Source organism: Grus americana, chromosome 1 (genome assembly GCF_028858705.1).
Source record: "Grus americana isolate bGruAme1 chromosome 1, bGruAme1.mat, whole genome shotgun sequence".
In the NCBI taxonomy this organism is placed as follows: domain Eukaryota; kingdom Metazoa; phylum Chordata; class Aves; order Gruiformes; family Gruidae; genus Grus; species Grus americana.
This window is the reverse complement of record NC_072852.1, coordinates 30527546-30544875: the sequence shown is the minus strand read 5'-3', so window position 1 is coordinate 30544875 and position 17330 is coordinate 30527546. Positions and strand designations below refer to the sequence as shown.

Genomic DNA, 17330 nt, shown 5'->3' with positions numbered 1-17330 from the left:
GTCTCCAGGCTAATACGGTGGTAACAGCATATTTGTATTTTACTCCACAGTGGCAGTGGGCAATGTATTCCAGAGCTGATAGAGACCAGCTGAGTGCAGTGCTGGAGCAGCAGGTAACACTGATCAAAGCCTTTATGCACTCCTTCCAAATCAACGTGCTTGATTTTTATTCTGCTACAAAGTGTTGCAGACTTTTTTAATAATAAAAAAAAATACTGGAATTCTTTATTTTTCTTCCAAAATATTACTATATCTCATCCTACATACTAGTCAAGTGTAACTGAATACTGTATTTTCCATGAGTCTGTTTGTTATATCTTCTTTCCCGACAGCTGCATTATTTCAATAACAGAAGGCTTTTCAGAAACAGGACAATTTTCAGAGAGAACTAAATTTGAAAAGCTTTTTAAAAATACCTTCTTACACCACAGTAATACCATAAATAAAATCTCTTCACTAGGTGTGCTTAGGTTACGCTTGTTTGCCAACACATAATAGTATCTAAGGAGAAGCATTTTTGAATGTTCACACGGTATTTACACTGACTAAATGTGATAGCTTTATTTCCTAGGTCACCAAAAAAGCGAAGGGAAGAGCCCCCCACGCGCAGTGCTGTGGGTGCAGACGTACCTTGGGTTACCTGACTCAGAGAGACCTGGAATCCCTGCAGGGCAGCACTGAGGGCGAGCTGCGCTGCTCTCTAGGGTTACCTCGGAATTTGAAACGGACAGAAAGGATCTACAGAAATTTAATTAAAAAGGAATACTGATTAATAAGTTGCGGAAGTAATGGATTCAAATGGATTCAATCATGAATTAGAAGGAATTCATGAATTCCTTCTGCTTAAAAAAGAAGAAAGTGCCACTAAACCTTCATTGTACTCGGCCAGGCAATGTGTTAAAAGCACTGCTAACAGTGCAGCACGCTTCTCCGCAGCTCTGGTCACTGGATTATTACTGACGTGCCCTCACCCCTTGTCACACTAAAAGCTCCGCCTCTCCTCCGTTTCCCACCGAAGTCTTCGCTGAGAGGTGCATGGCTCAGCCCCGGGCTGTGCAGAGTAATGCTGGGACTGTTTCACGAGGTGGGTGGGAGTGCAGGAACCCCCCGCAGTTTCCGAGGAGCCGACGTGCAGATCTGAACCCCTCAGCGTGCGGCAGCATCGTGGTGTCCTTCTGTTTCATCTCCCAGGCTTGGCCTAACTTGGACAGGAACCCTCCATTAACTTGATCTTACTGGAGATGACAAGTGTGACTAAACACAAATACGTCAATGTTCAATTCAGTCTCTACTAAATAGTGTCTCAAAGCAGAACGAACTTTTTTACTAGATTGTTGACTAAGTGATAAAAAAATGACGAGGTGAAAGGTGTGCTAATAATTCAAGCTAATATTTCCCCTTTCTATTAAGTTGTTAAACTACAGATAATCTTTAAGAGTATTTTCAGTAAACTGTTGCAATTTCTAGCAAAAAAACCCACCTCTGAAACAAGCTGTACAGAAAAACCCCATGTAATTCAAGAAGGAACACCGATATTTTGAAAGTGATCAAGGCATAAACAAAAACAAAATGGAACTGAGCATCCAAAACAGCAAAATATATTTAAGCAATATCACAAATACACACACAAAAAAAATCTATTTACAAATCTAAAATCGGCAAATTCAGTAAAAATCCTCCTACAAAAAGGTATTTATAAACAAGAAATTTAACCCACTCGCTACTGCTGGCAACAGAGGTGCTTTACAGCAAGCATAGCATTAATTATGCCTTTGCAAAATAAAGGGAAAATTTAATAAAGGTGCAGAAATTATTTCTGGGAAAAACTCAAACTGAAGGCTGAGCAACAACAACCACAAGGCATGCAAAGCATGAGGAACTGCAAATATGTAACTCTGGTAGTGCAAAAATGAAGAATGGCTTTTTTTTTTCCCAATACTTGTTCAGAGAAAAACACTACTGTGAATTTGCAATTCAAATTCCTTTTAAAGACTTGTATTTGTAGGACTGACTTAGTGCATTTGCCTGTTTCAGCAAGGCTGATACTATACAGGAGGTAAATGAAACAAAGTCAACATAAAATTGCTGCTGTGATATAAATTTATAACAACCTTTATAACAAAAATGTCTGAATATACAGTACAGAGACAAGCCTCTACAAAACAAGTTTAGGTTTTCCTCATCCAGACAACTGGCGAGCAGCTTACTGCTAAAGAAAAACAACCTGTATGTAACTGATAGTATGCAACATTCTTTGGAATTAGACTTAAATTTCTCTTTCAAGCTTTGCCCCCATATTTTGTACAGGGAGCAGCAGAGGGGAAACTCCTCACCGCTGCTAGCAGCTCCTGGTACATGGTCCCTGGCACAGCCCGGGTGGGCAGAGGCTGGTGAAAAATGCCACCTGGGAACAGGGGCCAGGGTAGGACGCCTTGGTATTAGCTGGTGTGGAAATGGAGAATTAATACTGTTGAATTCCTGAGGCTCATCACCCCACACCCTGGGCAGCACGGCGTTTTGAAACCCACAAGGCAGTCTCTTTGTCCAAAAAAGGCCTCACAGTTTTGAATGGCTGTAAACATTTAGTTTAAATCAGCATTTTCACCATGCCTTTGCCGTTTAAAAAAATAGTAAGATCAAAAGTAGGAACACCTTAGCTCATGTTAAAATGATTTCAAATTCAGAAAACTAGACTTGTTTAATTAAGAAAACTGAGACAAATCTGCAATCATGTGGTAAGTTTTGCAAATAACCTTTCTGTTGTATTTTTAGTTGACTCTTATTTAACTCTCAACAAACTGCTAAAGATCGCCCAGTCTATCCTAGAGAAAACTCAACAGTTTGATAAGCAAGCTGGAAACCATTTAAAAACAGAGGCAAAAGACCAGCACCAATCGGTGCTAGGCCCATCACCGCACTGCCGAGCGGATACTGCTCGGAGTCCCAGGACAGGTTCGGAGCCTCCCATCCTTCTCCTGTTCCCCTTCACGTACAAAAAGACAGACACAGATGATGTTTGTAAAAAATGTAACAGTAGCAGGTACAGAGTAAGATTTACCCACTGTAATTAGCGAGAAGTGTTATGGCTGATGTTTAAAGCTTTTCGAAAACAAGGACTGTCTTCTTGACTTTCAAATGTTCACAGGGTGACTATCAGGTATTAATTACAGTGCTGCTTTACGGGGACTTTGTTAAAAATTCCTAGCGCTCAAGTTAGAAGAATTTATGATGCAATCAGATGAACTTTTACTGAAACAGCATTCAAAATCATGGTGATTTTACAAACCAAATGATTGTCTTTAAGCAATCTTTCTTCTCTATACCCAGGGGCTGATGGCTAGAAATGGCTGCAAATGACTTCTGCAAAGTGCTGCTTTTCTGCAACTTGACGGATGCTCGTTCAGCCTCACTTCAAATATCCAATTTATGTGCTGGAACAAGGAGCTCATGTGCCCAACCCAGGCTCCAGAGGGTGACTTACAACAGAAGTACTCTAAGGTTATTAAACAGACATAGGGGATTTGTCTGCTTGACCTTTGGCATATGAAAGCAAAGCCAAAACAAATCTAATAGGCACAATCACAGGAAAATTCACCCTAAAACAGAGATCAAGTGATTCTTCCTCTAGAAATATTGACTTCTCTTTGTTAATGAGCAGCAGAGCATTTCAGGTCACTAGCATGGGTTCAGGTGTCAAGCTTTCAGACATCTGATTTAAATGACTCCCACATTAGGAACTTAAGTTGGACACCTGAAGTTAGATGGTGCGATTACCCTGTCCTGACTGAGAACTGCCACCCCTCAAATCCGTAACAGAGCTGCCATCACCAGTATCTACTTAGAGAAGACCCGCTTCATCTCTCATTTCCTTATCCTCTTTTCACTTTACAGAAGGGGATGGAGAAAGGCAAAGCGGGGTGGGGGGTGCTGTCTTGCTAAACCAAGTTGTGTGATACACACTAATGAAGAAACTTAGTGACTGTCGCTTGTAAATCCTACAAAATCACCATTTTGAAGTTGGTGGGTGCAAATTACTCCTGTTGCAGATCTCATAATGTAATCACACATTTTATTTTCAGGAGTTACTAACAGGTATCGGTGTTAGCAGATTCTCTAACTTAGCTGGCTAAAAAGCTCAAATGGAGTTAGAAAAAACCTTGATGGCAAAGACTTAAAGAGCTCCTAAAGTCTTTTATTTAAATACAAAAAATTAATAAGTTGTATTTTAGACAACTATCAGCTAATGCCTAACATTTTTATTAAAATACTGATGGAAACAGAGAAAAGTAAACTCTAGGTCTACTGGATTGCACATAGATAGGCAAAAATCCCACCACAAATTGTACTGGCTTAGCTGCTTAGTTATTTCACTCGTTATTTTCTGCACTTGAGAAAATGAGATCAGAAAGCCACACAGCTTCTCTGACTGGAGAGGAAAGGCCGGGGCAGGATTTCTAGAGTCCCATCCAGCTCTCTGAGTGGAAGGATGAAGATTAGGACCTTGTGGCTGGAAGAACAGAGCTGAGGAATACTCAGGATTCACTCCTGTCCTACGGGAATAATCTATTCTTTCTGACAAACTTCGCTTGTGGTTTTAATAGATAATGAACTTGTCGGCCCAATCCCGTACTCAGCGTTTTACAGAATCGAGGTCTTAGGCACAGCAAAGACTTCAGATAAACATGGAAGCGAGGCAACACTTGTATTTCCATTTTTTATCTATGGATTATGTTCTTTGTTAAATTCCTTGGGGTTTGTTTTTTTTTTTTTACTTTGTGGTAACTTTTCAAAATACAAACTAGTAAGAGCCTGGAAAAGACAGAACTACCCTAACAGATGAGGGAAAAACTCTCAGTGCACTTTTTATTCCATATATGAACTAACTACTGGGAATATTTACCAAAAAAATAAAAGATCACCCGCAAGATACTGAATTTGAAAGTAACGCTGAAAGTTTTTAAAACTGCACTCCAGAAAACGTCTGAGCAGCATCAGAACATTATAGGGTTGTCTGATTTCCTTGTTTTCCGTGGTGAATTTCCACTGATGGCAGTAGAGAACTGAGGCAGGGGCTGAAGATGTAAAAGCAAATAAAACTAAAGATTCTTGGTAGCTACTTACCTACGATGGCTATTGACTCTTATTTTTTTTGGCTCAGTGCTGTTTCAGAATACCCTTGACCCCACCATATAATTTCAAGGACATATATATTGATTTGAATATTAGCTTGGTTCCTTTCCTGTATTTGAACCTTATAGTGGATATAAATGAGAAATAAGCATGCTACAACAATCACAGGAGCTGCTGTCCATCAAACTGGTGACTCTGAACGAAGGCTGCTTTACGTAATGCATATGAACATGCAAGCCGTCTCCAAAATGCATGGTCATATTAAATAAGTCTCCTACATATGTACATACAGACCAGTAACAAAACTCAAATATTATAGTCCTACTCTCTTCTGTTTAAGATTTCAGTTTCTAACTGTTGCATATACTGTAGCTGCTCAAAGAGCTGAATAAAGTGAGTGTAGCAGACTTTTTCAGAGAAAAATAGTCATATAAAAAGTTGTAAGTACAGTAAAGTGAGAAAGTTCACAGAGCTCTCACTTAACTTCCTCTTTGGTTCCTAATTAGGATTTGACGAGTTTGAAACCCTGTCCCGTGTCCAGCACTGTGGGAAGAAACCAACTCATTTTGAATCTTTTCAAGCACCTAAAGCATGCTTTACAGACCCAGAACAGATTGAGACCACAAAACCAGTTTGCCAAATGTACTAAGGGATAGGTGATACGTGGGAAGTAGATCATCCAGTGTTTGGCAACGTCGCTCCCCGTTGGCAAATGCAAAGTGTAGTCGCTCCAGTGCTTTGACACACCATACACCGCTTTCACCGTACGTCCCTTTTCAGACCAGGTGATGTTGCTGTCGGGGTTACAGTTGTACTCAACCCACTGCCTGGTGAAGTCACCAAGCTGTGGAGGGTCTGCTTCCTCGATGTCTACAACTCTGGCCATTTCTGCTCCTTGCACAGCAACATACTGGTCGTTTACTTTTCTTACTTCTTTAACCCAGGGCTGAGAGTTCTCACAGTCTAAAACAATGATGAGTCGAGAACAAAAAGTGCCGTTCTTTTCTCTCCACCACTCCAGCAGTGTGTCAAGTCGTAAAGCATCACCTCCTGCCAGAAGAAAAAAGTATTTAAGATTGGCAGGAAGAAACAGAAACCTCTGTAGAATTTTGACTGTGGGTTCCAAGAATCCCTTATTTTAACAATCTGGACAGAGATAACAGAAGTTTCCAACTGATCCTCCCTGCTTGTAGATGTTGCAGACCTCCAGAGAGATATTAACTGATTCCACCTGACTTACTGTGGCAAGGCAACTCATCCTTGATTTAAAAAAAAAGAGGGGGGAAAAGAAAAAGAATTCCCTCACAGGGTGACAGAAATTACAGCCTGTTGAAGAAATCTGGAATAGCTAAATAAGGGATGAAAACGTGAAATAGAGTTTGTTTTCTATTAAATTCTTAATATTTTAATGGAAAAAGCACTCTTTTTATTATGTTTTTATTAACATTAAAAAGGACTCCTCTGTTAAGGAAAAGAGAGGACTTTGGAACACAACACATGCTAACAGTTTTGAAGCACAATTAGAAAGCCGTCTGCAGGCACAACCATCGCTCTGGCTTGAAAAAATGTGATCAGAAATGGAAGATTCACTCACAGACAGGGTCCTCTTCAGAGCTTTGAGAAAATTAAAATTAATACGGATTTACAACTCACTGAAACAAAAATTTCATAGGAATTTTCCCACAATATTTATTTCTCATCTGCTCAGAAAAAACTGGCAACTAGTATGTCCAATTTCTCATGTTCTGTCTCAGCTCTTGCTGCAACAATGCTTTGAAAGAGCAGATTGTAGTTAAAGTTACCTATAGCAGGGAGTCCTGCTGCTGATGTGCAATGGGTACTGCAGGATCTCTGTAGCTTTGAAAAGCAGACTACTTACTCAAGTGCTTAAAGAAAACATCTTCCAAACAAGTGAATAAATCTCCACTGGCTCCACAGCGACTATTAATGTGAAGAACTGATATGTCTAGGTGTCGGCAGGTTGGAGCTATGATACAGATTTATGACAAAAACACTCTAGCTTGAAAATGGCAACTTTTTAAAAAAAAAAAAGAGACAACTTTTAGAAGAAAGGTAGAAAAATGTGATTTAAAATAACTGCATTTTAATTCCATAGCGATTTTCATTGTGGAATGTAAGTACATTTCGCAGTGTTTAAAATCTTGGTAGTAGGAATTAAACTGCACAGATGAATCTCAAAAAGAATAGCTGCATATTTCAGCACTTACATTTTTTAGCTATAAGGGGTGACAAAAAAGTGCTTCAAATTAATAGCTCATAGTTAAAGCATTGAGAATGCTATCACAGTTAAAGTAAAAGCAAAATTACAGCGCTACAACTTTCTCCAAAAAAATCCCCAAACCTGGAAAATTTAGTAACAAAGAAAATCTTAATATACAAACCTACAGTAATGACTTCTCTTTGTACATGACCCACAAATTGCTGTAGTTATTTACAGCAGAGACTTGTATAGAAGCAGTTTCCCTTTTCTAGGTAAGCCTTCTGGGTCAATTAGCAGTATAAATTTCTTTATTTGTTCACATTTTAAAGGCTTATAAATAAACTTTATTTTAGTGCAACTCTGCAGGGGTGTATGTGATTTCAAAACATTACCGGATAGAACTGCCCCAAGAAAACAGTCTCATCCTTCATGCACACACACAAACACACGCTCAGCTTCTAACCCCACTGACCTCAAACACACGGAGTCACCGGCCAGCACAAGATTTCGACACCAAGCTGTGTAAGAAATCCAGGCGCCGGCCACATCTGGTGCTCTGGCAGGTTTTGCAGACGGTTAAGCCGACAGTTCCACAACAGCCCAGATCTTGCCCTTGCGTTCACTCAGAGAACATGACGACCTCCCAGGTCATTTGACTGCTCATACTTTATGCATGACTAGTTAACAGTTTCTTTTATACACCGCTGTGTTACATCTCAGCTTCCAACAACAGAGAAACATCATTACTGAACTAATAAATCCAGTAAGTCTCCTTTTTAAATATCATTACAAAGCAAAGACTACACTGCTACTGCTGTGCCGTAGCATGGCATAAGCTGGCAGTGAGACACTACTTTTTCTATTAGATCCGAATGTTGCACTTCCTTGTTGCCATCTCTCTTCATCCTCTCCAGAGGTCAGAGGATGGTACACGCTACAGGAGTTGATGACCAAATATTCCATCTGTCATGAAACGCCACTGTCCAATACATGCAGTACAATTACACAACCAAACAGCCTTCATCTTTCCAGTTCATACTTCAAGTTACATTCAGACGCAGTGCTATCTGGAAGGAGTATCGGGTTCCACTCCATGATTTATCTAAAATTAATCACAAAAAAGGATGCAAGACATGTCACAGCTGCCTGTTCCTCTCCTTTATGTGACTACACATATCTCCAAGTAGAAGGTGAAGTTGTGAGGGGTAGGAAACTGAAAAGCAACTTTGTGAGAAAGCTGAACACCACTGCATTCACACTCTGCATCTTCTAGCACAGAAACTTTCTTTTTATTGTAATGGTTACCTTGGCCCTTATCCTAAAACTGAAGACAGAGTTTAATTTAGACTACAGCTACCTGAACAAATACACAGAGACCTGAGCTCCCCTGTCACGCTCCAGGCTGGCCAGATGTAAGCCAACACTGGGCTGGAAGCTGTCTAATTTTTGCATTTATCTCTATATACACTAGTAAGGTAACTGTGTCCATGCTGCCAGCTGCAGCATGAGTGGCAGGCAGAGTTTCGCTGCGAGCCTGCTCCACGCAATGTATGGACACACTTGGCAACTGCACAGCTGCGCTTATGGATAAGACCACCCTACTCTCGGAGAAGTCATTCTTCACTGCATTACCCAATGCATACCACATTACATCACTTGTGCTAAGCTCTGAGTATGGCTGTGGCTTTTTTAAATCACTGATACAGGTGAAGCCTTTGAGAATAAATACACGTTGCAGGTCTAACGGTTAAGGCGTGGAGTTGCACCAAAACAGGTACACGGCCTCCAGAGGAAAAGTGACCTGCACCTGAACTCCTCAGCATGACCACACAACAAAGCTCAGATCTGTCTACACTGTCCAAGAGCAGATGCCCCTGGAGCGAGGCTGCTGACAAACAAGCAAGGAACTTGCACCACAGTGCTCCCCCCAACAGTGAATTCTGTCCCAGGAAGAAAAAAGTTGCAAATTTTCAACATATTTACTACATGGCAACCTCAGAAGCCCAGTTCCATACAGAGGGAGATCAAGGCTAAACCTAATAACGATTTGAAAAGTGTGGCAGGTTTGCCAACAATTTTTATACAGTTGAGATAGAACTGCCTCTTATGAAGAGACCAAAAACAGACCAGGAAAGGGGGAAATGGTGACATCTATGCCAAGCATATGACTAGGCATTAAACCAGCCCTTCATATAGGGGTTTGTAGTCTTGAGGCTACACTGCACCCACAATGACTCCCAAACTCTAGGATGCCAGCAAACTGTAGCTGTTTTCGTGATAAACGGTTTGCTATAGGTTTGAAGATGTGCTTTTCTGTTGTGGATTCTATACTTGCCTCCTATTCCTTTTATTAATTCTCTCTTTTACAAAAAAAAGAGCACATCTTAAGGACATGCACGCAGTCCTTCTTGACAGCCTGACACAGTGACACTGAACACTGTATAATTCACTCAGAAGTAGGTGTGCTGGCTCTGCCATGTCCAGGGAACGAGAAGAGATTATCTTGTTCGTTACAGGGAACAAATATTCCTCAAAATACAAGGGAAATCGGTCTTTAGGGCAGAAGGGGGTCATTTTCACTTTACTTTTCTGGGGAAAAAAGCAATCTTTAAAGTTACTTTGTTGAGTTGTAAGGGGAATAAGAAACTTGTAGGTGTACACTTGAGGTCAACAATATTTAGACAATTTTGAGAACAACTAAAAGAATAGTTAGTTACAAAAGGATTTTTATCAAAGTGACAAAATACTAAAATGACACGGAAGTTCATACACCAATATACCTGACTGTCATACAGAGCAAGGTAAGGAAAGAGCTGCTTCTTTAGATTTAGTTAACTGCATACAAAAAGGGGCTTCTGCATTTCTCCATTCTCCCCACTAGCACAGGTAGTTGCCCATTTTGATGATTCCTTGTAGTCCCTGAATCTCCTAACAGCCATGTTCTGTGTATTACCCTTTCTTTTATTCCTTCCCTGCCAGGAGCTTGTATGAACCCGTTATCCAAAGACTGGTGGCTCTTTTACATTCTGGCATTCTGGACTATCAGATAATAAATGTGACCAAAACTTCAAAGTTTTGCAATATGGTATGATTTTTTTAAAGAAATAATTAATTGATTTGGAAAGTTTATCAATGCCAAAACTATTAATAAAAAAAAATCCCCAAACTAGTTACCTGCTAGTGCCCATTCACCAGTGCCATGGGAGTGACCACTGTAATATAAAATGTAGGTATCATGTCTGGGTCCATCTGCTGTCCGAAGTTCAAGAAAAGACTTGATTTTGGAGTGAAGGGTATCGAAGGTCAGTCCGCTTGTAGAGTAATCACAACCATATGTCTCAATCATGTGATATGCAAAAAATCTTTGGATGGCATTAAGCATGCCAGTAGACCTCAGATTTAACTCTTGTACATGCTCGGGTGGAAGGAGAGTTGGTTGGCCATCAGGACTAAAGAAAAGAAAAACAGCTATGATTATGATTTATAATTATTTCATCCTTAGTGGACTTATAGCAATTGGTGATTTTTTCCCCTGTGCATAGTTTCTCTGCTATGAAGTAGCACTGTTCTAAATTCAAATTTACTTGCAATGTACAGTTTATAAACAATTCAAATTACTGTATTTGAGTGAGGGACCACTCTCTCCCCTCCCTTCTGTCACACTTCACTTCAAAATGTAGTCCTTACATAACCCCACGCTATTCCTGCAGCTGACAGACAGAGAGGGAGAGAGAGGAGCTGTGATGTGAACACGCTGGGCTTCAATGATTTCATTAAGTCCCACGGAAATGGCACTGTCTTCAGACAGGCATTTGTTCACACACCACTGGAAAGAAGCACAAGGAGAATGAGTGGTAGTCTGCACAAAACATCATGCAAACTAGTTTCTAATAACAGACTAAAGAGAAATCCAAGTATGCATTTTGCTCAGATATTTTGAATTAATTTCTCTCTGTTCCAAACTAGCCGTTATTCAATATGGTACTCACACAAATACAGTAATTCTTCTGTGTGCTGTTCAGATGCTGATCTTTCAGTGTAAGAAACGTGTTTCAGATGAAACTTAGAAAATGAAAGTTCTGAGAAAATTACAAACTAGACCTGGAACAAACCATGTATATATAGATGTATATGATGTGCATATATAACAAAAGAGTCCCTGGGTTCCCTGGGCAATGGACAGATTTTGTGGATGAAAATACGGAGATGGTCTTACTCTACTAATACAAAATAGAACTTCAGTTTCTTATATATATTTATGTGTGTATGTATGTATTCTTCATGTATTTTGTTTGCAAGCTGGTATGTAAAGTTACCTGCTTTCTTTTTTGGTCTAGCTAATTAAATTTTGCACCTCCTCACCTGTCTAGTGCCTTCATGAAAGCTAACATTCCACTACTACAATTCCATTGAATACATCATAATTTCTGTGTGTCTTAGCAAGTGAAGACTGGGCCCATTACTGAAAGAGTTAACCTTTGTTAATAAGTAAGTTTAGTTCTACCAGGTCCTAAACAGTTGCTCAAGAGTATCTCATTCACTCAGAAACTACAGGGAACTGCCACAACCAGAATAATATAATACAATGAAAGAATTAAATTATTGCCATGGGAACAAAAAGAATTTATTTCTATTGTAATGTAAATTTTGAAAATTTACTTTTTGTATCCCTAACAATAATTGACTACATGGATTTTTTTTAAAAGAGTGCACAGCTGAAGACTGTAGACTGAAGTTCAAAAAAATTGTTTTTACAGTATTTTACACTATTTAAGATACAGTGATCTAAGATCAGCACACTACCTTCTGTTTCTTTGCCTGTGATTTTTTTCCCTATCCACTGAATCCATTACACATACTGCAAGCTGGGCAGTTTTCATAAATTGGGCAGTTCTATTTTTAAGCCTCTCATTTCAACTTACCACTCTGTTTCTCTTGTAATGCAAACAGACAGCTTACATAGCTCTTGTTTATCATTTACAAAAAAATGTATACGTGCAATTTTAATTATACAGCTAAAGAAGGATTTGCAAGTATAAAGCTTGTAAGAAAAACACATAAATGGGCAAATAATAGTACAATTCCTCCACCTCCAAGCATTTCTCATATGGTAACATTATACTGGAACAAAAAATCAGCTGTAAATTCACAATACCAGTAACTGACATATAGTCCACTCACAAATCTAATTTCACTGTCCATTAAATGTAGACACCATCTCATTTAATAGAATTCAAAACTGTTTTAAATTGATCTGTTTGCTTTGTTCAATCTCCTGTTATAAAATATCTCCACTCAGTAAAATGCCCCCATCCTTCTTTGGGTGAGAAACGGACTGTGGAATCTGCCTGTGTGTGACTGATGCATAAAGCATTCATTGGCTTTCTAAAATCAAATTAAATGCATTTAAAAAGGTGGAGTTGGAGTTACTCATTCTTTTTGGAAAGGTGAGGAAAAGGAAAAATACAAAATCTGCCTATTATTTAAATTTGTCTGTAATTTTGGAAAAATACAAGCAACAGCCCTCCATTGCCTCTACTAGCTAACAGTACACTTACACTACTGTGAAGCTGAAATATATGCTCACTGTACCTGCAAAAGTTGGTGGGAATCACAACAGCATACCCAACACACGTTCCTCCCAAGCAGTTTCCCAGCTCATGGAAAAGCCCGTGAGCCATGGACTCCAGAGGTAAAACGATGAGAAATGCACTCATGAAGATCCCATTGGTTGGCTAAAAAGAAAACAGAGATTTATGTATTGCATGAAAAATCCTTCCTATCTGTTGGTTATGGTTTTATGAATAATTCCCTGTGTTTGATAAAACATAATTGGGTCCTGAAACATGCGAGTTGTTATACATAACGTATACTTATTTTCCCACATATTACACGGTGAAGTACTCTAAGGACATATGAAAGGCCAGTCTGGGGGTTTGAGGAGAAGGTGGCTGGTAAGCAGGGATCACTCTTCTGAAAGGAATGCATCTGAACACTAACAGCACAGGACTTAGCTTTAAAAGCCCTGATCATAGCTTAGCTTTACCCATTTAAGCAGGAAAATCAAATGCCACAACATTATTTATGTACAAAAAATAAGAGTATCTGTAAATATCTGCAAGATTAGGCCTTAATCAGTAAAGTACAACACAGAATATTACATACCTAGCATCAGATGATAGCATACTATATTACATAATTAAAAATACAGATTTAACCACTCCAGCTTTTTAACATCAAGAGTTTGTAAAATATTCTTTGTGGAATACTATGTATCACACAAAAGATGACATGTGGGAACATCGATGAACGTTATTGCAATTAAAAAGACAATTCTTTATCAGCTACATAAATATCAGATGAGAAGGGACATCTACTACAGGACTTTGTAGCATTCACACAGCTTTGTGCTTTGAGCTTTCCTGTTTTGTAGGTAAAAAATAGTTTTGGAAAAGATTATACTCACTGATACGTAGATGGTTTCTGTAATAAAAACAAGTTTCAAAAGTTAAGTCTCAACCACTAGTACTAGTAAAATAAAAATGGACTTCTGAAATAGCAGCTGTCAGCAAGAGGCAGAACAGATACAGGTTCGTTTTAATTATTTTAATATGATGTGACTGCGTTTAATGAGGCATTAAATGCTTTAGGAAAGGTAGAAACAGTATTATAATATATAATTAAGCAAGAACTTTAATATCCATGGTACAGTTATTAAATATTAATGTTTGTTATATAGCAAAGGAAATAAATTTATAGCTACGGATTTCTGTCTTGAGAAGAGCCCTGTGGCCTCTGACCACATGGATGTTATATTCACCCTCTCTGCATAAATCTACAGTATTAATGTTTTTTAAAAATCTGGATATTGCCTTATTGTTTAATGCTCAGTGATTTAATGTGGACTGGTAGTTCGTCTTAACACATAGACAAAGGTATTACTAATTTGGAAAGAAAATTATACTGAATAAAATTACACCTAAACCAACTCGGTTCTTGTTGGCACATGGCACTAACTCAACTATATTCAGCTTTTAAACATGTAAATATTACATCACTTAGTCTGAAAGAACAACTTTACCAATCTAATGTGCTTCCTGCCCTAAGGAAGAATACTGTTTGCCAGTATACTTCTGACAGAAGAATTTCACCTATGTGTCCATGAAATGGTGACAGCAATACTTTTAACCACAAATAAACACCAGAATCTGCTATTAACTGATAATTGATAACATTATTAACTGATAGCACTGTTCTCAAATAACTGGTAACTATTAACTGATAGCATTATTCTCAAATTCCAACATCCTGAACCACTATAAAACTATATCCAGCTCCTACTATGCTTTTCACGACAAATGAAGTTTATTTGTTTAGCTTCTAGCTTCTAGCTCTCAAGGATGCGAGGACATGACATTGAGCAGACATTACATCATGTTACAGAACAACCACGGAAAGCTTCCCTTTACCCACAACCTCAGGCACCTTATCACAAAAGTGCAATTAATATGCTCATTGACTTGCTAACATTCGAGCGACAAAACTGGTTCGGATAGAACAAGTTCATCAATAGGTGATAATGCTAGTGTTAAAACTGTGATCCGATTTCATGTGGTATAATGTAATTTGATGTTTTGAAGCTACAAGGAGCAATGTGTGCCTTTGAAGCGCACATACATTACAGGAGATTCACAATCACTTTTACGTACATCGTTTTCTTAGCCATCTCAGGAGGTAAATGGCATCATTCCAGATCTACTGCCTTTCCCTGTCTCCATCTTGCCTACACTCAGAGGTCAGGATCAATGAGTAAGTGGGCAGGTGGAACGTATTGAGGACAAGCGCAGACAAGCATTCGCATAGTGATTCTCAAGTTTTGTGTCAGACAATAAGGATTTTCAGAATTAATTTCCCCCAAATCCACACAATTACCTGAAATCACCAGAATACAGGAAAGCTTAAAAGAGTGTAACAATTATGGTGCAACCTCAACTTGTTTCGTTGTCAATAAGAAGAAAAAAATTCTGTAATTAAGACAGTGTAATTTTTGTTTCAAATGTATCAGCAGAAAGTGCTCAGTTTCCAAATGCACTCTGAAAATGAAAAGGACTCAGACCACCAGCAATAAAAACTTACAAAGATTACTTTCTGTTCTACAGAAACCTTGCAAAATACAAGACTGATGAAATAGTGGAGCTCTCTAGCTAAATTAGTTTCAAGATTTAGAGACTTACTTGTGCAATTGTAGAAACCTGAAGGATAATTTGCTTTAAGTGAAAAGGAAGGGGAGGGGAGAAGAGAAAGACTTGGATCCTGCAGAAATTGAAGGGCTTGTCTGGAAAAGCTTCCCATTTGCGATTGGTTAGTTAGAGGATTTTCTAAACCTTGGAAAGACTGAACACGTGGACCAGGAAGTAGTATAATGCATTTTTATGACAAATTCAGCTTTTCCACCACATATAAATATGACATATATAAATATGACTTTTCTTGGATCTTCTTAGAGCAAACTGCTCTTACTTTGCATTAGTGTTCTGATCACAGTAAACACATTACAAAATAAAAACCACACTTGCCCATAAAAACTACAGCCATCATAATATCCTAAAGACTATTACTATATTATTATTTTATATAATTTTACTGTAGAGGTTTTCTTACAACATGCCATGTTGCTCTAAACACTCCCTGCATTTCCTTAATCCCCTAAAACACATGCAAGTTATTAAGCCTACAGTGTGTTCTACAATAACACAACTTGAGATCATCACAAAGATTAATAGTTTTCACCAAACTTCTGATTGAGTCTGATATCTAAAAAAAATATTTACATGTAACTGTTGAAAATATTCCTACTAATATGAAAATACTGGCAAGAAAATTCACAAGTACTTCTGAGATAAGGATCCCACACAGAAACAGTAAGGATCATCTCAGGGATCGACCTTGCTCTATATCCTGCTTTTAGTTTGTACCAAATATTAAAGAGGAACAAGCTAAGATGCCAGGTGGAGACTGTCAGTGCTTTACTAAATCCTAAAGATTTGATGACTGGTCCTTAATGGAGCAGATGGCCATAGATGCATAGGCGGAGCCAGAAAGGGATTTTGTTCTTTCATCTGTTCAACCCATTTTTTCATTCTGTTTTCGACTGCACTGGCAATCTCAGCCTGCAGTACAACTCTGTACTCTAAGTGCCCGTTCATTCCAGACAGACTGCTCGAAAAGCAAACAGAAGACAGGGACCATTCTCGGCAATCCCATGAGAAAACATGAGAAGCCATTTTATCTCTTAGTCTTTGCGGGGTTTTGCCTTTGTCTCTCTTCTTCTAGATGAATATTTAGGAAATACACAGTATGTTCTCATTTCGAATAATGTGGAAAAGGTAAAAAAAAAAATTCTTCTTTCCTCTGGCTACTGAAACAATTGACAATAAAAGTTGGGTGAGATTTGCCAGTAGTATTCTCTCTCCATCTTTTTCAGCTTTTCAAGCAACACTTTATTGTTAAATGTAACTTTGTCAAAACATCAGAAGTATTTAAAGGTGTTTTATAGCCATGATACATAATTTTATATTCATGGATAACTCCAGTCCCAAGGAGTAAACTGCTGTTGAAAGTGGAACAATTATGGAACTGTATTTAACAATGGAGCATTACTGACATGTGATGGACGAAAATAACGAGGAGGAAGAAAAATTACATGAAACATTAGTTTAAATTGGAAGCTCTTCTGATTAAAATAAAAATAAATTCCTAAACAGATGTCAACTAAGATGATCAGAGAATCACCAAATGGTTGAGGCTGGAAGGGGCCTCTGGAGGTCATCAAGAAGGGTCACCTACAGCAGGCTGCTCAGGATTACACACAACAGATAATAACTGAGGAGGCTTACAAAGATGTCTTTGTGTATTTATAAGCAAAGAATCTGCCTTGCTTTCCATTATCCAAGCTGACTAATATTTGCCTATTTTTATA

General features: G+C 38.5%; 1 protein-coding gene across 2 annotated transcripts in view; it reads right to left on the bottom strand.

Moving 5' to 3' along the window:
* Nucleotides 1-1497: 1497 nt before the first annotated feature.
* TMEM168 (transmembrane protein 168) overlaps nucleotides 1498-17330 on the bottom strand; it is a 30839-nt gene continuing 15006 nt past the window's right edge. For both annotated transcript variants that reach the window (XM_054817117.1, XM_054817112.1), the window contains exons 3-5: nucleotides 12944-13086; nucleotides 10526-10800; nucleotides 1498-6180 (exon numbers count right to left, since the gene is read on the bottom strand). In XM_054817117.1, the coding sequence (XP_054673092.1) occupies nucleotides 5633-6180; nucleotides 10526-10800; nucleotides 12944-13086 (966 nt within the window). In that variant the 3' untranslated portion in view covers nucleotides 1498-5632. The remainder of the gene's footprint in view (nucleotides 6181-10525; nucleotides 10801-12943; nucleotides 13087-17330) is intronic.